This window comes from Acaromyces ingoldii (genome assembly GCF_003144295.1).
Source record: "Acaromyces ingoldii strain MCA 4198 unplaced genomic scaffold FA10scaffold_15, whole genome shotgun sequence".
Taxonomy (NCBI): domain Eukaryota; kingdom Fungi; phylum Basidiomycota; class Exobasidiomycetes; order Exobasidiales; family Cryptobasidiaceae; genus Acaromyces; species Acaromyces ingoldii.
This window is the reverse complement of record NW_020290261.1, coordinates 19,189-39,331: the sequence shown is the minus strand read 5'-3', so window position 1 is coordinate 39,331 and position 20,143 is coordinate 19,189. Positions and strand designations below refer to the sequence as shown.

At 49.4% G+C, this 20,143-nt stretch overlaps 7 protein-coding genes across 7 annotated transcripts; 1 reads left to right on the top strand and 6 right to left on the bottom strand.

Moving 5' to 3' along the window:
* Positions 1-48: 48 nt before the first annotated feature.
* Positions 49-870, bottom strand: FA10DRAFT_292008 (hypothetical protein; the record flags this gene model as incomplete). The annotated part of the gene is made up of 2 exons (XM_025524380.1): positions 341-870; positions 49-285 (listed from the first exon to the last, which is right to left on the bottom strand). Coding segments are annotated over exons 1-2 (715 nt in total), but the record flags the coding sequence as incomplete, so codon positions are not given.
* Positions 871-4,207: 3,337 nt separating this feature from the next.
* On the bottom strand, positions 4,208-4,977 carry FA10DRAFT_57778 (hypothetical protein). Its single transcript, XM_025525583.1, has 3 exons — positions 4,860-4,977; positions 4,488-4,793; positions 4,208-4,440 (listed from the first exon to the last, which is right to left on the bottom strand). Exons 2-3 carry the CDS (start codon positions 4,698-4,700, stop codon positions 4,294-4,296), a joined length of 360 nt encoding a protein of 119 aa, XP_025373657.1. The 5' UTR covers positions 4,701-4,793; positions 4,860-4,977; the 3' UTR covers positions 4,208-4,293.
* FA10DRAFT_57726 (hypothetical protein) lies at positions 4,792-5,896 on the bottom strand. Its single transcript, XM_025525582.1, has 2 exons — positions 5,765-5,896; positions 4,792-5,662 (listed from the first exon to the last, which is right to left on the bottom strand). The coding sequence occupies exons 1-2, from the start codon at positions 5,786-5,788 to the stop codon at positions 4,856-4,858; spliced, it is 831 nt and encodes a 276-aa protein (XP_025373656.1). The 5' UTR covers positions 5,789-5,896; the 3' UTR covers positions 4,792-4,855.
* Positions 5,897-7,574: 1,678 nt separating this feature from the next.
* Positions 7,575-7,968, bottom strand: FA10DRAFT_289702 (hypothetical protein; the record flags this gene model as incomplete). Its single annotated transcript, XM_025524323.1, has 2 exons — positions 7,575-7,781; positions 7,843-7,968. 2 exons carry the CDS (start codon positions 7,966-7,968, stop codon positions 7,575-7,577), a joined length of 333 nt encoding a protein of 110 aa, XP_025373655.1.
* A 789-nt stretch (positions 7,969-8,757) lies between these two features.
* Positions 8,758-9,495, top strand: FA10DRAFT_57679 (hypothetical protein). The gene has a single exon (XM_025525581.1). The coding sequence runs from the start codon at positions 8,903-8,905 to the stop codon at positions 9,455-9,457; it is 555 nt and encodes a 184-aa protein (XP_025373654.1). The 5' UTR covers positions 8,758-8,902; the 3' UTR covers positions 9,458-9,495.
* Positions 9,496-10,814: 1,319 nt separating this feature from the next.
* FA10DRAFT_292001 (hypothetical protein) lies at positions 10,815-12,905 on the bottom strand (the record flags this gene model as incomplete). Its single annotated transcript, XM_025524379.1, has 4 exons — positions 10,815-11,422; positions 11,452-12,097; positions 12,188-12,600; positions 12,666-12,905. The coding sequence occupies 4 exons, from the start codon at positions 12,903-12,905 to the stop codon at positions 11,009-11,011; spliced, it is 1,713 nt and encodes a 570-aa protein (XP_025373653.1). The 3' UTR covers positions 10,815-11,008.
* A 4,160-nt stretch (positions 12,906-17,065) lies between these two features.
* FA10DRAFT_270224 (hypothetical protein) lies at positions 17,066-17,965 on the bottom strand. The gene has a single exon (XM_025523046.1). It carries the CDS (start codon positions 17,840-17,842, stop codon positions 17,081-17,083), a length of 762 nt encoding a protein of 253 aa, XP_025373652.1. The 5' UTR covers positions 17,843-17,965; the 3' UTR covers positions 17,066-17,080.
* Between the last annotated feature and the right edge of the window lie 2,178 nt (positions 17,966-20,143).

Sequence of the window (20,143 nt, the reverse complement as noted above, 5' to 3'; positions counted from 1 at the left end):
AAGCCCGCTTTGGACTTGAGAGCAGAAAGAAGGCGCGTGAGCAGAAGTCCCCATTTGGCATCAAGCAACCCACCTCAATCAGTCGCTTGCCAAGGTCTCCGTAAGGCTCGCCTGAATTGTAGTCGTCTTCCGTCATGCCCACGGCGTCTAGAGCATGGCTTCTGAGCCGCCTCAGAGGGCTTTGCATATCAACGCTAGGCGCCACGTGATCGTTGTCGAGCGCACCATGGCCATCTAAAGCAAGTCTTTCCAGAAAGCGATCGAGCACGGAGAGCAGGCCAGGTCCTTAGTGCGAGTGTTTAGCGCATGAATGCATTCAGACAAAATACCTTACACTCACCATCGAAGAGAACATGATGAGATCTGATCAGAATCGAAAGAAGATCGGCTCTGCTTGACATGCTGACGATTAACTTGATCATGTACGAATCAGGCTCATTGACGCGACCTAATGGCAAGACGGTGCTCTGCTGGATTCTAAGATCTTCGATTGATAAATCTTCCCTTTCCACCTCCAGCGTCTGTTCCAGCCAATCTTTTCTGGCCCTGTCGGAAAGAGGCGTGAACTGCAGCCTGATGCTATCCTTGTCATCATGCGAAGACATCCAGCCAAACATTAGAAATCTTTCTCTCCGGTCCCTGGCTTGCATCGATGTATTCACCCCAATTTGAAGGCCTACGCTGGGCTCAGCAGGGCCAAAGGCATGCTCGTTGAAAGAGGCCAGAACAGACTCAAAGCCAAAGATTGTGCGCTCAAAGACTTGCCGTTCATGACTGGCCGTATCAACTGCTCGCCAGGGTGACAGCTTTGACCCCATGTCTGAATATTTTGTCCGCTTTCGTCGAGGGTCGGCTTGTGGCTTTCGTCAGAAGCTTCGGATTGATAACGGTGTTGGATCTCATGTACGGTTGGACCCATCTAATTGCATTTTTACGACAAGCACTGAGCACGACATACGAAATCTGCTGTGTGCAGAAGCTAGGCGAAAGGCGATATCATTTGAGATAACCTCGTGGTAGGTGCGCGCTGGCAGTCGCCAACAAGAGTCGACCCCGTGGCTCATTAATGCATGCTCGACTTTGAAGTGAAGGACATTCATTATACCAGCTTGCAAATTGCTGCCATGGCACGTCCACCATCCTCTCAATGCGGCAACTCTCCACACCCCTGACAGTTCGATTTCTCCGACAGCAACGAAGAAGATCACAGGAGATCGATTTCAAGTCAAGGGAAAGCCTGAGCACTTCTCTCGACTGAGCAGTTCAGGGATGGGGCAACATTCAGACTGGCTCGCAGGCCGGCCCAAAGACGCTCTTCTCTTTAAAAAAGTTTCGGGAGCAAAGATGGACCCGAACTCCGGGGAGTTTAGGGGGTGTTGGGTCTGTGCTTCAAGCTCTTACATGGTTTTGACGTCTGTCGTTGGCTGACAGAAGATGAAGAGATGGAAGTAATCGTTGGAGAGATCCTAAGACGAATGTGCCCTCTGCCCCCGTGGTGACGCGGGTTTGAAGCGTCATCATGTTCTCTCAGAGAATGAATAAACACATCGTCTCGCTTTTGCACCAGTTGGGACCGACAAGCGGTGTCGATGGCGACATGTGATTCAGTATTTGCTTTACGAAATGCAATAAAAGATAAGGCCCATGTTCCTATATTGTCTTTGGAATTTTATTCCCGTGCAGCTGCATGCTAACACTTAAGTTTGTAATTTGACAAGGGGTATTAGGAATTTGTCGAATACGCTCTTCAAGCGAAATATATTTTTCATCAGTTTATAAGAGGTGTTCGCATGGTAGTCGACTTAAATCTGACTATATATTCTCCACCTACGAAGAAGGCCGAAGCAGTTGCGCAAGAAGTGTTTGCGATTGTGTGCCGCCGGCATGATTGCCTTTGTGCTTATGCTTATGCAGGCTTCAGCCGGCCATCTTTCATTACATCTCAAGGACGCAAGTGAGTGGACACAGCATGCAGTCACCACGTCAGTGCATGTCATGCCATTAGCACTAGATGATCTGCATGGAATCATTTCCACATCAACCATCTAGATGCCGCATCATTGCAACATGCAACAGGGGAGGCGCTCAGACGGTGGATTGACCCCTTGATACATACGCACGACTGTGGTAAACCTTATCGAGATTTGTGTTGAGAATGCGAAGAATGATGTTGTGACGAAGACGTGAAGCACAGCGAAGGGAGCACCTCTCGCATAGCTTGCAAAGCCTATGATCCCTTCTCTGTCTCCTTTTTGGATGAAGCGAGCGCTTCGGCTGAATTCTTTGATCTCTTCTAACACTAAGGCATCCCAATGACAGTATGGAAGCCCAATGTTAGCCACTAAAGAGAGATGCCGGATCTTCTTACCAGCACGTGCCATGCTCTTGAAGTAGCCCCTTGCTTCGATAGACCATTTCCCTAAGAAGCAAGTTGCGCTAAATCACTCCTAAGTCTTTATAAAATCAGCTGCCCCATCTTCCTCTGAACGTCATCGACTTATCAAAGTGCTAACGAAAAAGCTTCGGTCACTTGAAGAAGGTCTTGGTGACCGAGGTGCAGCAAGTCCTGACGAATTTATTATTTGGGAGAGAAATGTCTGTGCACATGCCAGTGGAAGTAGCGTGCCGTGAACCACGCCACATGCTGCATTGCTAGTCACTGAAAGCGCAAAATAATAGCCACAAGATGGTAAGTTGTTCGGCACGACGACACGGTCATTCGAGAAGCGATTGCGTGTCCAGACGACTTACCAAAGCCCGGTACCTCAGCATCTGCGTTCTCGGGCTGCTCCAATTGAATCCGACTTCGACCAGTTTCGTCCAGCTTCGTGGCATGCATAAGAACAAACGAATTATTATATAGCCTAATGATGTCGCTACCGAGTCTCCCGCCTCCCCTCTTTGGCTCGTCTGCTCTTGCACGCCTGGTTGCCGAATAGCTCGCAGATAGAGTAGTGGGCTTGCGTGCCTGCCGCTTCAACAGACTCATTTCTTGCATCTTCGGTGGACGCACGGAAAAAGCAGAAATTGATCAAGTCTTCGTTTCATTGGCCATGCCCCCCGCCAAGCAGTGCACCCGAGCAGCCTCGACAGACACTCGATTTTCATCATGATCGACATTCACCTGTGCAACGATCATGCAAACTCACGGTCTTGCACAATTCGTGCTGTGTGTACGCGCTCCCCACACGCACTATGTCCACAGCTTGCCCAGTACCAGTATATCGAGTTTGTGGTTCACGCAGGGCAAGGAGAGCATAGACCATTTGGAAACACATGTGCAGCTCTGGTCCACTTTCACCCCGACAATTTTGCTTAGCGATACGCGATGCTCTTCAGAAACAAGAGAGTTTTTTGAGTGGCTTCATTGAAACAGAGCAGGCTGTTCAGCCCTTCATCCTCTGGACACTGTCACAGCTGTCCACAGCTGCTGATTCCACTGGCGTTTGAAAGACTGATGTGAAGGCTCCAGCATTCTGACTGCCGAAGGCGGTCGGGACATCTTCAGTCATGTCGTATCGGGGACGTCCCTGCGCTTTTGCCAACGAATAGACCTTTCTCCGACCAGTGTACGCTGTCGAATTTGTCGACTCTGACGTCAGATCTTCCCGAGTGAGAGCTGAATCTCAGCGTGTACACAAAGCATTGGACCGTTTTCTACGAAAAAAAAAAATCTGCGAAACTAGAGAATCTGCGGAAAAGATGGCGAGCCTATTTAATTATCTACAGCTCTCACGACGCGAAACCCAAGTCGCCATCATTTCCAAATCAGGTTTTTTTCGGCATCGCCCCGCTTCTTTGACGTCGAAATAAACAGGGAGAATCCAACAGGATAAATTTTTTGCTGCAAGATTGTGTAAATTGGAGGTATTACTCAGTGACCGCCAAATGTTTGCTGTTTTGCTGTAGTGTGCCCCTTTTCCATTTTCTCCTTCGTGTAAGAAGGCCATTCCAGTCAAGATGCCCATAACGGTAGATGCAAGCATCTCCTCTCGTTGCCACTCGGGCTGGAAGCAGCCAACAGTCCAGCTGTCATGAGATTTATCCGGCGTCAGCATCTGGCAATTAGGTGTTAGTCAATTACTCTTCAAGCCAAAGCTCTCGCACCTCTCCCGCTTCATTTTGACTGATCAAAGCTAGCCAGGAAGAATTTCCGAGAATTGTCATGGAGCACATGCCTGCTCAAGTCGACTACGATCGAATCTGCTACTCGTTCGTCAATGTAAATCTAGCAGGCCACAGATTGTTTAAAACCCTGCGATAGTATAAGCTGGGACATGCGGATGTTTCCGACTAGGCTTTCTCGAGCAATCCGCGCTCCTTCGCCTCGTGAAAAATGGAAGTAGCAGATCTCCATATTCTTCTTCTATTCCTAATCGAGCATGTCGGCGACTGCAGGCAAGCTTTCATATGAGATAGCCAGATCGATCCTTTCTTACTCTATACAGTAGGTCAGCGTCAGAAGATGCGTTCGGAATATCACTAACCTGCTCGTCGTTTGTCTCGGTGCGAGCAACTTGTCGAGATTCCCAGTATCGCAGCTCACGCGGTGTGAACGGGAGCATCCAAGGATGCAGTTGTTCCATTTCTCGTCGTGCAACCTCGTCAATCCTCGAAGCCACAGCTTCTCTGATCGTCTTGCTCGTCGTTGCGAAATGAAGAGCGCTACGCACGTCGATACGATCGACGATACGTTGCATTATTTCTATGGGCAAATCATCGAATAACGATCCGGTTCGAACCTCTTGACCACGACGAAAAGAAGTAAATGCGCCAAGAGGATACTCTAGGAGCTGGACCCTGTATAAATCATTTCAAAATTTCGATTTCATGAGGTGGTGCTATGTCTTCCGTCTTACCTGTCAGGAGGCTGCCAAGCCCACGCCTCGGAGATGTCTCGAATCTCGTCTCGAATGACGAGGTCGACGCCTTGCCCAGCGATAGAGCGCTTCACGGCGGCAGACAGTCTCTCTTTGAATTTGTCCCGTCTTTCGTGCAATGCTCCCAGTGGTCTGGCCCACTGTTCGTGCAAGTGCTCTACTTCGACATGATCAAGCCATTTGAATGACCGGCATGCTGCTTGCTTTCCACGTAATTGCGCTTGACATGCGATCGCCTTGGTCCCCACCAACCAGAATGCTCTAGGTGTCATGCACCCTACGTGACCAGTCTTTTGAGAGTAGGCTATCTCAACACCCTGTAATAGTTCCCAGCAGCGGGAATGAACGAGAAAGCCTCCTACACAGGCAGACACCTCGAAAGAATGCGATCCTAGTCGGGCCCAGTCTGTCTGAACCTCATCGAGGTCAACGGTCCTTTTCGCGCCGCCGGGCACTCTGTACACCGACTTGCCTGGCTTTCTTATGACGTAACGGTCGTCAAAGGCCTGATGATATGCCAGTCCACCGATCAGACACACATTCTCCGCACTGGAATTGTCGCTGGATAGGCTGGTGTCGAGATCTATCTCCTCGAATATTTCCGCGCCATTTTCTTCTATCCCTGGATATCGACCGATGGCGGCAAGGTCCATGTGGAATTCTTGACAGGCACCGCTGTCGACGAAGCTCCACGATGCTTTCTCATCGTTGTCATTGGGTCGGAAGAAGCGCAAGTCATTATCGTAGACTTGCGTTCGTTCTGCATAATCAAGGATGAGAGTCTGCTCGAAAGCATCGACAATGGCCGGAGTCAGACCACAGATCTTTGTGTATGACAGAGAGTAAGCGAGGCATCAATCATGGGAATGATTGAGGATGCTCACCACGCATATTTCGTCCCAGCCCATGTTGTGCCAAAGATGTTTCGTATAGAGAGAGAGGCCTTCTCAGCCAAGTTCAAGAGGTTTTATTGAGCAAGCGCGATTGTGCTCAGCTTCCTCACAGCTTCTTGCAAGTGCTCCGATTAATATCAAATTTCAACGATTACACCCACACGTCAACTCGAGAGAAATCATTCTTAAGAAGGCTTCCAAGAAATATATGAATTAGCAAGCTGCCATCTCAAATCCCACAGTTTACAAGAAACTATGACGCCTGAATAAGCACGTGTCATATTTCATCCAGACTCCGCATTGCACAGCATCATCATGGTTAGCGCGTCAATCGGCTTTGCGCCTCAAAGGTGAAGCCAAGGATAAGTCAGGAAGGCGCGATTTCGTCGATCCAGACGACGATTCATCGGTCAGTAATTCGTCCAGGCAAAGCTCGGTTCAAGTGAGTCAATACTGTCTCTGAACTGTTTCCATCCACTGACATGCACATCAATAATGCGCCTTTGATGTCTTAGAATCAATTTCGCAACCTCCTCAATGGCAGAGACAATTGTCACTGCGTGGCCACAGGCCAAATTGATGTGTTTGGGGCCAACATCGAGGCTTGTCACATTCTCCCCAAGTCAAGAGGGGATGAAGTGAGAGAGACGACAAGACCATCCTTATTCTGGCTTTTTTACTTGACTAATGTCCTCTTTTTTCCCGACAGCTCATCCGAGAAGTATCGGGCGACAGCACTATGAGCGTTGACGACATCACGAACAGGTTCATGCCTTGAGAACGCTTCACAAGACTTTCGACCGCTTCGAATGGAGCGTGTGTGTGGAAGTGAGATGAGTCGAGAAAAAGGCCACGAGAGGCTGTTGTCAGAAGTTCGTGGACGATCGGTGACTGACCTCTTCCGACATTTTTTTTTGCGATAGGGAGACTCATTCACAATACACTCTTTCGTCGACAACATATGCTTCAAGGATGCCCATGGAAGGCGGATGTTCCAAGCTGAAGGCGAAAATTCCGACGCTCAGGCGTCAACCCTCTCTCTTTTTGAGTCAAGCTCTCAATGGGATAGTAACTCATAAGAATGAGCTTTTGCTGATGTTCTCCTCAGCTTACATGGCACTATGAACAGTGCGTCAAGGCCAGGCTACGTACGTCCCCACACTGAACACTTTCGATCAGTCCCGGAATTATACTCTTACACATGAAGGAAATATGTGTCCCAGATCTTGCCCAATTGAGGATATGATCTAAGAAGGTTGAAGCGAGCTTTTCCCGTCGTGATACTTGGAGAGCCGCAGAAGAAAGGTAAATTGCCGTAACTCCTCAGCCCACGGCCCACTGCTGTCCTCCAGAGGAGACTGCTAACTTTCACAGGCGATCTTCTGCAAAGCGATTTTGACTAGCAAACTATCTTACCCCACCTTACCAGTGCGGGAATCGGAAAACATCCGCTTAGTACCGCTAGCAGTGCCGTCCTTTATCGGGTGTCACTCAGGAGCGCGCCACGTGTCGTTATCGAGGATCCGAGGTATCTCCCGTTTCATCAACAACACACACGACAGACAAAAAAGAAGAATTGCCTTCGTCGAGCGCAGGAAGATAGTCTTTCGCTTGACTTGCTCACCATTGGAGGTTTCAAGTCGCGATGAATCACCGCAACTTGGTTGTCTTAACCTTCATGAAGGTAGTGTAATCCAGCACAGACTTGCGCAAAGAGATTTCGCCGGAGCTCAATGCTGTCGCTCGCCAATCGACCATCTTTCTCAACCTCATGAATGAATGACAGAAAAACGAGACTCACCTAGCCTTGTTCCTCTGAGCCAGAAACATTTCTAGGTCCCCATAAATTCCTAGGTCCATAAGAAGATGCAATGAGCGTTCGGTCCCAGTGCCCGAGTAAAGCGATGACGTTGCTATGTGCCAATTTTGAGTGAAGTGCTGCTTCTTGAGCAGCAATCTTTCGTCGCTCGGCATTGGTGCTGACCGTGACGATCTTCAGAGCGAAAAGCTATGATTTCTCTGGTTGAGCGAAACTCGTTTCTGACTTGTTCGGTGCACAATAAACGCACCTTTTTGTCCGAAGCTTGCTCTACTTCGTAGACTTTGCCAAAACCTCCTTTGCCAAGCAGACGACGACCGAGGTAGAGAGGTTTCGCTTGCAAGGTGCCAATGTTCATGCTGGTGCCAATGTTCATGGTGTTACGAGGATAAGGTAGTACGTGAAACATATGTGTCTAAAATTGAGACAGTCAGGCTCCGAGCTACATTCTGAATCTTTCCAGGCAAGCCATTTGTAGTGTAGGACGATTTGCTCATCGTGATGAGGGGCTGATCTGATCAGGGCGTGACACCTTGTAGTCACGTGCCTATGGCAAGAAAAGACGCCGGCTGTCGAGCAGCGTTAGAAATTACGGTTTCCAGCTCTGGGACCTTTGAACGGAGAACGGTCTATTTATACTGCCTCTTACGTATGCAGTGATTGACAAAGTGTACAACCTCAAAACTTGACCTTCGTTTCTGTGTTATAATATTAGATACTTTTTAGAAACAAAACGCGAAATGATTCAAATTTACGTCTGGGGACTGTGGAAGACTCAGATCCCTTTGTCCAGATCGTTCCCTTTGTGTGATGGCACCTGGCTATAATAGAGGAAGATGGCTCCGTGTGGTCTTACATCTCGATCATCTTCACTTCAGCAGACTCGACAGGTCATCGATGTCAGACGCCCCAATCGAGCTCGCACTACCCACGGAGCCCGAGCTTTTACGGATTTCAGGGATCGAGAACTTCGTTCAATCGGCCAGAGAGTATATGGATCCCGGAGAAAGGAAGAATGATCCGACTCACGTAGCAATCATTTATCGAGCGTTTCTTGAGGCACTCGCCCGGGCACAACTTCAAAGCTTGGACAAAGCCCCAGACCTCTTCTTCTCTTTTCGGGGAAAGGAATTTGTGGTAAGTCAGAAGAAGAGCTTTCTTCAGCTAAAAATTGTAGTCACCGTTGAATCTCTATTCAGGTGAAAAATATCACAAAAGACAACAACGACAAAGCTCACCGAAGATCGAAGCTTCCAGCCTCAGAGAAGAAGGCTCTTGCTGAGCGCCATGAGCGACGGCTTCAGCAACTCATGGGTGAATTATTGGACAAGCCACGAACACAAGTCGTACAGTATCCTGCATCGGGAATGAGGAGAGAAGACTGGACGCAGACTGCAATTTCCACGAGCGATCTCTTTAAACATTCTTCTCGCTTAGATAGGTCAAGCCGTGTCTCTCATGCCTTGCGAAGTCTTGGTCATGCTGAGAGTCAGCATTACGGTGCATCTCAAGACGTAAACTCGAAGTATTTCGAATTTGGACAGGCTTACGCGGATTTAATCGTGTCGTCCGCAACAAGCTCGCTCGATTACGTCGCAAGCAAGGCCTTCCACGACGAAGCGTATCCAGTCCTACTGAGGATTCTGCAGAATCAACGAAGTGAGCCTGCAAATTATGCAGGACTTCGAAAACGCGCCGAGCGAGCAAGAAAGTTTTTTATCATAGCGCACCTGTTTGGAATTTCGATTCTCGAGCGCGCAGAGCTAATCAACGTCACGAAGATCGACACCATCACCTTCGCCATGCTCTCGTCGATTATGGCAAATCATATGGACATGGTTCAGCAAATCAAGCAGATTCACTAAACAGGCCAAGATTGATTGGCCAAGCTCCCAACTCTTTGTCCACTTTTCCTCGAGTATTTCAGTTTCACTATGGCCATCACTGTCCTTTTCTCGTGACTTGAGCTTGCAGCTTTTCTTTGGCTCCCGTCTGACGTGGACCATGCCATGATGTGCTGCTGGAAGGGACTTTACTCCTGTCCGTTGCAAATGTTGTGTCAACACACTGGAAGCGATCGAAAGGACAATGATTAAGATAAGAGCGTGAGCAAAAGGGATTATAGAATGAGGTTAATGATGGGAATAAGTAGTGGGAACATTGGGAATAATGGGAACATTGGGGACGTTGGGAATAATGGGAGCATTGGGAACATTGGGAGCAATGGGAACCATGGGAACCATGGGAACGGTGGGAACACGGGGAGCAGTGGGAATAAAGATTCTGCAAGCCTTTTCTCTACATTTACTCGGCAATGTGGGTGACAAATGAAAGTAGGACCCGTCAAAAGCTTTCTTTCCATGTCGACGAAGGCTCTCTGTCTTTTATTTGAAAATCTGAGTGTTTCACTCATAAGCGTAGGGGAATTTGGCGTCAAGCCAAAATGCGGTCCGACTTATTGATACTGAAAATATTCTCAAACCCCGGAGACGGGCCCGTTCCTGAATTTTGCTGAATATTGCTTAGTGACAGTGAATTTTCAAAATTCTTTCGTCTCTTAGAATGACGCTCATCGAGACAGTAGTCCACAGTGTCAAAGGACAAGCTTTTGAACATGAGCTTTTGAACATGGTTCCGAACTTTTCTTGAGCTCACAGTCCCTCTTCGGACCTCTCAAGGACCATCATGCGCACAGAACGAGATCTGCTTGTCTAAACGCTATGCACGAGCCTAATTGTACCGTGGACTGCGAGGCTGTGCCACCAATTCAGAGCACTTTTACTTTGACGGCACCTGTTCGCTCTAGCTCTGAGCCATGGTCGCAGCAACAGCAGGACACAGCGTCTGTCACAGCATGGGTAAGCTCCTCACATTGGGCGAGGCTGTTCGTACATGGTCTTCGGATTGCTCAAATTTGAGTCAAATCGCAACCCGAATTTGTGTGCCGCAATATACGCTCAGTGACTGACAAAAAGTTCTGCAGACGATGGCAGCCCACCGTTACCAAAAAATGAAATTTACAATAGAGTAGCCCGCCGAGCACGTGTACGAACACTTCGCTTTCCTCTACTTTTCTCCCAATGAAGCTCTGAGAACGCTTTCCTCTGCTTCTTTCCCAATGAAGCTCTAAGAGCGTACAACATAACAGAGTGCGGTGAGCTATTTGTGGTGCGGAAGATGCACATTGACGATGTCCTTTTCTGACTCAGGGAGAATTTGCAAGGAGCGTGATTGAAGATGCTTGAAAATAGGAAAGTTAGTGAAATCAAAGTGGCGAGAGCCACCACAGCAGCAAGATACTCCTTTGCCGTAGTGCCTTGCACAGTGAAAGTACGAGCTCAAGTCAAAGAGCCTAGAGGGCTCGTTGGATGATCTCGCTCGCGCTCTGCTCGGCGAAAAGCTGGAGAGCCGCACATCTACAACAAAAGTTCCTTGAACTTGTCGACAGCCGGCACCATGACGGAGCCATTCTTCGTGTGTCTTTGGCGAGACTTTCGGACGCGAATGGCAATACTCTCTAGCTCACAACCAAAGTGCTCGTAGAGAAGGTCGGCGGACGCGGAAGTGCCATATGAGTGCATGCCGACTGACGCGTGGGCGTATTTGGCCCAGCCAAAGGAAGACCAAGCTTCGGTGGCCACGACGAGCGCGCCAGCGGTCATCGGCAGCACTTCCAACTTGTACTCGGCTGATTGCTGATCAAAGAAGAGAGCCTGACAGGGCGTGGAAATTACCCTCGTTACGCACGCGTCGGAGGTCAGCACCGAGGCCACCTCGATTGCGAGATGCACTTCAGAGCCCGTAGAGATTAAAATGAGGTTCGGCATGCCCTTCAAAAGGGGTATCCGCCTCGCGCGACCCCCTCTCGAGACGTCTGCTCAAGGAGGAGCATCGCCTGCCTGCTGAGCGAGAGCAGTGATGGCACGTTGGCCTGTACCGCCGTCGTCCAAGCGCCCATGACTTCCTCGGCATCGGCAGGCCTCAGGTAGTTGATGCCGGACATAGCACAGAAGAAGCTTGCGAGCGCAATCGGGCGGTAATTCGGTGCGTCTTCATTTATGCCAATTCTGTTGGGTGGCAATAGAAGGACTCGGAGGCGCTGGAGAGCAGCCATTCGGACGGCAGGCGCCGCGTAAAGAAGGAACATGAAGAAGGTTGACACCACGGGGAGGATCGCGTTGGTATGATAGGTGGTCAATCCGTTGGCGACGACAACCATGGCGAGCTCGCGAATCCCGTAATTGATCTGTCGGCCAGCGAAGCTGCCGTCCTCCCCGGATTTGGAGAGGTCAGGAGACCGAAATGTCATGGAGAGAACCTTGGACCAGGCCACAAACGTCGAGTCCATCAGATCGGCGGACTCGGCCATAAATTGGGGCAGCATCAGTCCCTGCTTGGCAATGACAATACCAGACGCCTTGCGCGTTGCAAATTCACTCCTGCGGAAGGACTTGCTCGGTAGGGAGGAGAGCAGTGCAGTTGACATCGCGACGGCCATTGAAGCGCTATTGAAATTTTAACGCCAGCGCAGGGTGAGCCGCCATGTAGCGTTGAAAAGTCTCTTGCTACTGCCGCTGGATCTCAACGCCACAAACCTGATGGGCTTGAAGGAGTCATAGACTCGCTCATCCAATACGTACTTTTGCGAGGGGTCCTGCTTGTGTGCCTTTTTGACCCGCTCCACCTCAGCGTCTCCCAGCGCAGATCCGTGCGCTGCTGGAAGACCTGCACTCTCCGACATGATTCCGTTAGTGGTGCTGGTGTTGATAAAGATTAGCTTGTCTGCCACGCTTGCTTTGCCCTCTTGCATTGCCTTTTGTATAGCAATAGGGTCGTCGGTAGCGTCGTGCCCAACATCAATCACGTGCCACTCCAGTGCAAGGAGCTTCGCGGAGGTGTCCTCGGTGAAACATGTGTCGATCTTGCTGTCGATGGACACGCCATTATTGTCGTACGAAATACTGAGTCTATTGAGTCGCAGATGGCCCGCCAGGGAAAGAGTTGCGCGCTTGAAAGCAAAGTCATTTTTGCTCGAGCAGAGAGGCTTGGACACAGTTCACCTTCCTGGCCAACGCCCTCCCGCAGGTATCCGTCTCCGGTCATGCACCACACTTTGTTGTTAACAATCTCGAATCCTTCGACGTTGACTTTGTCCCCGAGATGCTTGCTGGCCATGGCTAAACTGGCTGCGCTGGCAAATCCCTGGCCTAGTGATCCCGTGGTCACCTCGATACCCTCGAACTCAATTTCGGGATGGCCTGCAGCCTGTGAGTGGAGAAACCCCTGCGTGTGATAGAGCTTGAGCATGTCCATTGTCCATTTTTTGTAGCCGACGAGATGTAGGAAATTGTATTAGAGCAAGCTGGCTTGCCCTGCCGACCTGTGTTACGGTGCTGGCCCCTGGCGCCAGCCAAGATCGCTGCGGAGACACATAGATGGTAACTCACAAGAAAAAAGGTCCCGGTCGATCCACTCGGCGTCGGTGGCTTAAAGTGCAAGGTGTCTTCGCCACCCCACAGCGCAAGGGCGGTAGCAGCGGCGCCCATCACCGTGCCAGGATTGCTATTGCTGCACGAGACCGACGCCCAAACAGCGGACGGTGCCAAGTATGAGCTCGGATTTGGACAAGGACCGCGATGTTGGCCTTGGTGCTTGGTAGGGGCGATGGTAATCGGTCTGTCCGCCGGGACCTCACTGTGACTAAATGAAGGGCCATACTCTTGCGCGAAGGGGCAGCATCTTAGTCATGTACCCTGCTTAATTGCACGCCTTTTCTTGACCCTCGCCGTCTCCTCACTCCCAGCAAATTCCTGAGCCAACATGTCGTCGCTCTTAAGATTGTTACCAATGCTGAGCAACCAAAGAACGCTACTCAAGAAGCTGCGCTTCACTCAAAATTGGCACACCGCAACGTCATCGACTAATTGGGCATCGGGAAACTGGAGGTTCATTGCATCTTTTGATGGAGTTCAGTGACTTATTATTCACAAAAATGCAGCAACGTAGGTACAGCCTTAGGGTCTTTCTTTCAGAATGCTAAAAAAACAGTTGATGGACGACAGCCTGGAGCTGCGACGATTGCTCTTTGCACAGGTCTGCGCTGGGTTACATTACCTTCATGAAGGCCAAGACAATCATGAGTCGGTAATCAATCGCGACTTGAAACCCTATAATGGTGAGCAAGTATATCTACGGTGGTCACTCGCAGATCACCGTAGATGTGGTGACGAGACTTGCAAGAGTCAAATTTGTTCATGGCATTTGCTTGCCAGTTTTGATCGAACACACTTTCCGTGCGAAGTTCGCCAACTTTGCATGGGCGATCGTGCGCGACAAATATACGAAAGGACGTTGGGGCATCGCAGGTTTGAGCCTATACGTCCCTAGCCCTATCGTACCGCGCATTTGCGCTTACGGCATACGCTTCTCGTTCATTAATGCAGACGCCTGGCTTCCGATCGCCAGTAAACAGAGCATGTACGCATATGAACACGAGGTGTGACAGCTTACATGGTCCCGAATCTTTTTTCGTGGATGTTAGGAGATGCTGAAAGACGAATAGTACGGCGTGAAATTCGACTTAAGGCCTCTCGGATGCCTTTTCCTTTTTCCAGGTGCTTCCTATCTACCTATTTTACAGCTGCGATTCTTCTCGATTTTCCTTTCTAGGCCGAACACTGTGCATTCACAGAACATAGACGTTAGTGCTCAAGCAAATGCGCAGCAATTCGAAGCACTTTTGTGGCTGTCAGTGGGCTTCACCGAAGTATGAACGGCGGCTGACAAAGGTCTCATGGCGCTTCAGAAAGTCATTGGACGGCGACATGACTGACACAGACCTCCGGCTCAGGAGCGTTCGGAATAGAAGCACAGGTAGGGTGAGGCTCAGAACAGGGACGAGCTCAGAAGATGGAGCCAGAGGTGAGATGATCGAGTGAGGGTGAAGTGGAATTCATTTCCAGTAGAAGAGATAAGAGCGATAGGAGGTACTGTCCTGGCCCGTGGCCTCTTTCAGGGCCTTGATCCGCGTTCTGGATGGCTAATTGTCTCAAACCATTTGACAAGCGCTACTACGAAGACGATAGGATTTTCGCATCAGATGCAGACGTAGCGTTGAAAGTCTATCAGCTTTGAGGAGTTTTTTTCTTTCTCGCAATCAAACACCTCGGCGTAACGGAAAGGAAAAGTTGTTTCAAGTCGAGTCTGCTGCCATTACGGCGGCACAGCGGCACCACCGCAGCGAAGTCAATGAGCTAGTGCTACTGCCACAATTGCCACTTGGCGAATGATTCGAATGATGCGCAACGCGCGAGTTTTGTGTCTCGTAAGCTGCCGGTACAGAAGATCTTTCCACCTCACGTGAATTGCGGTTAAACAGTTCCCGCCTTAGAGAATGAACGTGGTTGCCTTCCTCACTCCTCTCCTTTTGAACGAGTTGACCCATTTCGAAGTCATTTAGCTTCACGTAGCAATCTTCGTTACTTGGACTTGTGATTAAGATGAGTATAATCAAGTGCAGACCCGAAATGCTACTTTCACGTTTCAAAATCTACTTGAGATATACGGAAATCTCGAGGAAACATGGCGCGATGATCACGTCAGAAGCTCTTGTCAGGAAGTTTTCTTCGTTCCAGAGATTCGTTTAGAAAAGGCTAAACAAAGAGTTAAAAAAATCAATGCCCTTATACCGTGGAAATTGTGCTTTGGTGTGTCGTCGTCATCCATGAGAGAGGAAATTTTGCTAGGAAATCGTTATTTCTGGAACCTGTGACCTATTCTCAGGGAAGGCTCGCTAAGTGAGATGAGCTGCTCCATCGGGTTGCTTAACAAAATTGCGTTATCGTACTGATGCTGTGGGTGTGTCGCAGAACGTCAACTATGTGGTGATCCCCCTTGGCTTCCTCAATGCGATTTTCCTCACCAAAGCTTCACTGTGCGTTCGCCAAAGGCTCCTCTGAATGGGTTTAAGATCTATCGCTTGACATGGAAGAAAAGTGCGAACACGGATCTAAATCGATTTATTCAATACAGGGGTAAGAACTTGTAGCAGAGAAAGATTAATTAGTCCATAATGACGCAAGGAATGAAAGACATCGTTAAAGTCTCGGCCAGCTCTTTGAGAAGGGTTAGCGCACAGTCTGCTTCCGCGGCGACCTGATCTTCGGCTCGGAGGGGGAGTCTGGCTCGTCAAAGCTGGTGGAAGCCGCCATTCTGTAAATGGATGTGATAACGGCGTTAGCAGAGCCTGCGATGCCACGAATTTTGGCGGCGGTCGAGAATAGTAGCGAGCATGGAGTGCTGCTTGAGAGACGGAGGTCTCAGGTAGACTTCCGTGCTGGTGGGTTCTAGCGCAGATTGGCGCCTATGAGCTCGTGTAGCGTGGCCTCATTCACCACTCGCGTCGCATCTACACTCTCGCTTATTGCAAAAAGCACTCATCGGATTCAAAAGTTTTGGATAGCTTTCTCGTCGAGCTGACTGCCGCTCTGAGGGGTGTGTATGAGGCTAATTGAGCAAAGTCACAAAGGACTCAGCCTCAGCAGCATTGTTGCAGGCTCGAAGTCGGTGAGGGAAAGAGATCAATGCATTATGGGTGCTGCACTTTCTTCTGGACAGGACGTTCCAGAGGGTGTAAAGAGAACGATGGCCCTTTATAAGAGATTAAACCCTGAAGAACCTTTTGTTACAGAGCTTTGAGCGCAGGAAAGATTTTAATATCTCGTAGCATGAGACTGTTACGGCAATCGCTTGGAGAGGGCCTTATTTTCTTGTGATCGATCGCTTAGCAGATGCGCTGCAATGGGGCGACCGTATGTGGAATGCACCACAGCATCCATACTTTGAGCTCGAAACTATCTTCGCCCTGTGCCGATTCATTGGCAAGCTTGATAGACAGAAATTTGATCATCGACATCAAGGTCCTGCAAACAGTCCTCGGAAGCTGGTGACAGTGGTGCGTCGATTGCTTATGCCGAATGATTTTTTTTTATCATTCCTTTGAGCTAACCAGAATTTTACACCTTTTCCACTCTCCCCACAATCTTCTTCGTGATGGGATGGAAGAAGTTCAAGCTAACGTCTGAGCCACAAATGCTACCAGACATGATCATGGACAGATAGTTTTTCTCAATCGAAGCACTGATGCAGCCCGTTTTGCCTTATGCTTTTGGCCTCAGACGTCGCGTCACTGTCCTTTCCGACTCTGTCCATCCTTCCTCATCACTACATCAAAGTGCAGCAAGCTTTTCTTTGCTCTTGAGCTGTGACAGACAGCCTTCAACAAACTCTATCAGATAGACACGTTGCTTACTAAGCTGTTGCAATTGACTGAAATAAAGCTGCTCATATGCGCGTAACCTTCCCTTCGTGCTAAGCCTTGCGTAACCTTCATGTCTCTACATCCAGCTCGAGAGGATCTAAGGGAGCAAAGGGGCATAGTTAGGCTGCGGTGCCATTCTTATTGTTGAGCATGCCTCTTGCATAATCCACTAATAAAATTGCAAGACAGAGAGCAAGAAGAAGTTGATTGAACAGGAGTAGACAATGCGATTGGCTGCCCAACCTCGCAAGTCTTCCGCAGACGAACAATCGTGAAACGCATCCTTCCTTTTCCCAAACTCTGATGATCTATTGAAGTCTTTGGGTATGTGCACGCCTGCGTTGGGCTGCTTTCCTGCTGGATTAAACCTTTTCTTTTGCTCAAAAACGAGCGCGAGATGAACAGAGAGCCAAGAGATCCAAAGCAGCGATGAGAAGGTGAGAAGGACTAAGGTGAGCTCTCCACCGCTGTCGACAAGCTCAGAAAGTCTTGCCCAGGGCCCTAGAAGCAAGGGAAGCTGCATCGAGGCTGCGAGGTGAACCGAAATGCAATCCAGGATGCAGTCGCTTCCGTCGCCCTCCGCCCTGATGCTGCGCGCTTGCAAACATAGCAGAGCGATCAGAGCGTAGCATCGAATTGTCGACATGAGCGAGTCCGACATCGGTATATCGATACTCACACTTAGAGCGCTAAGTGAAAGAAGTGACCATCTCGCGCAGCTAATCGCCTTGTGCGGACTCTTCTTGTGCACGCTCCGCTCGATAACTGCAGCGATCATAAGCGCAGAAGTGATTGCAAGGATGACGACCGCTGGGCGTTTGTCTTCGCCAACAACCTTGGCATACGAAGGGAGCTGGTCCAGGGGCCAACGAAGCACGAGCGATCCCACCAAAATTTTCGAGAAGACATTTCGGAGGACTTTGGTGTCCATCTTAGTTGCAGTATTGAGCTGAAGTGATCCGCAAATGCCCCTGAAGATGTCCCGCCATCATAAGAATCTTATGTCAGCATGCCGGCCGAGTCATTCTGCGCACGTGCGCTTTGCTGGAGCCTCGTTCAAGCTAGGAAGAATTTCCAGAGCGCCAAAATTATCGGGAAAATCTAAGGTATTATACTCTTCATTAGTCCAATCTGCATCATTCATCTTGTAAGTCATTTCCAAATTACTGGGTAGCGGTAGTGTAGAATAGAAATGAAAAACGCACACGTGATGAACGTGAGCTACCCCTTTAGATTTTCGGTGAGGCTTCCGTACTTGCCGTCAAGACGTAACGACGAACGTATCGCTCCTGAATATGGTGCTGCTAACCGAAAGCTTCGGCGAGCACCGAAGCTTGTCTGCAAACAGGATCTCTCTCAGAGAATGTGCAATTGAGTATCGTTCCTCCCCTGAAAGAGAATGCTTGGGTTCGAAATTTCCTCCTTCTCGGAGAAGAGCGACACATGCGCGGCAAATATTCGTCGCTGAGGAGAGATGAAGGCTTCCGCGGATGGCGCGGACTTCTCGAATATTGTGTAGCCATGCCGACGATGTAAGTGTGTCGCCTAATGCAAAGTATGTAGGGCTTTCAGCGTTGCTCTCTTGCTTGGCCTTTCCTCTCGCCAGATTTTCATTACGCGTTTGCCGACGGCTTTTCTAATGGACTGGACATCCATCGCTTAACACAGAAGAGAAGAGTGCAAAGAGCTTGTTTATGCCAACTCCGTCTTGAATTCGAAACGGTCGGTCCAGCATCGGGGTGGAATCTGTAGCATGTATTGGGTGAATTTACATCACGAGTCTACACAGACGTGACGATTCGCTGCTACTAAGTGTTCTTGGTACACCGTTGCAACAGATTACAATTTCGCAAATATCATGCGCTTTGTGTTCTACCAAATTTGGATTTGCCTGAACGCTAACGAATCAAGTCGCCTTCCAATGCTGCTCTTCAGGCTTCGAAGTGACGCTAACCCTTACCCAGCACTAGTACAAGGAGCGCATGCGTACCTCTCTTTTGATGAGACTCATCAGCTTCTCGGTCTCAGCAGCCGGAAGGCGAAGGGGCTTCGTCTCCAAAAGCACCTCAGCTCAAAATCAATGGTGATCGCGAGCACCGATAATTCAAAAATAGCATTGTCCCCTGCACTCAAAATTTTTCCGAATCCAAATCGCCTTCTCGGAGTCGAATCCATCCACCGTTGTCATGAAAAGCATCGCCTACCACCACCAAAGATTCGGACAAATCAGCAGATGGCGCAGATGTACCGACAATTCTCAAAATGTCAAAAGTCGTATCTCCTTGCATCCACTCAGGCCTATGGACAGACGATGTAGAAACGTACTTATGTGTCGCCGTCGAAATCGATCAATTCAGCCTTGCAGATGAGGTCCCACGACGAAGTGACTTTGAACAAGACGTGCAAGCAGCAGCATTGTCTCGACCTGCTCCGCGCAAAGCTTTTGCCTATGACATTGCTATCCTTAGAATTGAGAGCCTGGCACAATTTTTAGAGAGATTGGAGTCTAAATCTGTCGACGGACACTACGAGCTCGAGTTGATGGCCCATGATAAAGACAATGGAGAGCCCGCACTGCCATACCCACATTCGAGAAAACCATCGGGTAACGCAAAGTGGTTGTATGTGCCCGCCCTATGCTTTCGCCCTCTGGCGACGGGCAATTTGGCGACGACCGACGTCAGTCTTTCCAAAACTTTTCCAAGTGTTACTTCTCGACTTTGAGACGGGTGCTTTTCATTTTTGGTCTTAGAACAGCTCCTACAACGCGCCAACCCCTCTTTCTTCGCTCTATTAGACTGGGTAATCCTCGTTCCGCACTTTCGAATCAAGTTCGTTCCGTTTTAAACCGCGGTTGCTACCAGTACCGAGTAACCCTTACCCTAACCCTACTTATGCTTAAGGGTTTTTCCATTTTTGCTCCTGGCACAGCTCTTACAACGTGCCAATCCCCCTTTTTTCGCTTTGATAGACCGGGTTGCCCTTGATTCACACTCTTCAATGATGTACGTCTCGTGGTAAAGACCCGGTCGCTTCATCCTGGCACTGCGGTGTAACCCTAATCCTTAACCCTCAAATGTCTTTACGAAAGCTTTATGAGCAGACGCAATCAAGAAGAGGGTTCTTCGATTGGGCGAAATGATATGACGTCCATGGCTGTCCGGTCGTTTCGCCGACAGAGAACCACGCACTTGTCGTCTCTGAACGAGACCTTCCAGACTTGCTCGCCGGG

Excerpts from the sequence above, each read along its gene's own strand:
- FA10DRAFT_57726 (XM_025525582.1), bottom strand. The coding sequence starts at position 5,788 with ATGGGCTGGGACGAAATATGCGTG. Across the intron at positions 5,663-5,764 it reads GCTGGGACGAAATATGCGTG|ACTCTCATCCTTGATTATGC; the intron begins GTGAGCATCCTC and ends GCTTTCGAGCAG.
- FA10DRAFT_57679 (XM_025525581.1), top strand. The coding sequence starts at position 8,903 with ATGGGTGAATTATTGGACAAGCCACGAACACAAGTCGTACAGTATCCT.
- FA10DRAFT_270224 (XM_025523046.1), bottom strand. The coding sequence starts at position 17,842 with ATGGACACCAAAGTCCTCCGAAATGTCTTCTCGAAAATTTTGGTGGGA.
- FA10DRAFT_57778 (XM_025525583.1), bottom strand. The coding sequence starts at position 4,700 with ATGCAACGTATCGTCGATCGTATCGACGTGCGTAGCGCTCTTCATTTC. Across the intron at positions 4,441-4,487 it reads CCGAGACAAACGACGAGCAG|AGTAAGAAAGGATCGATCTG; the intron begins GTTAGTGATATT and ends CCTACTGTATAG.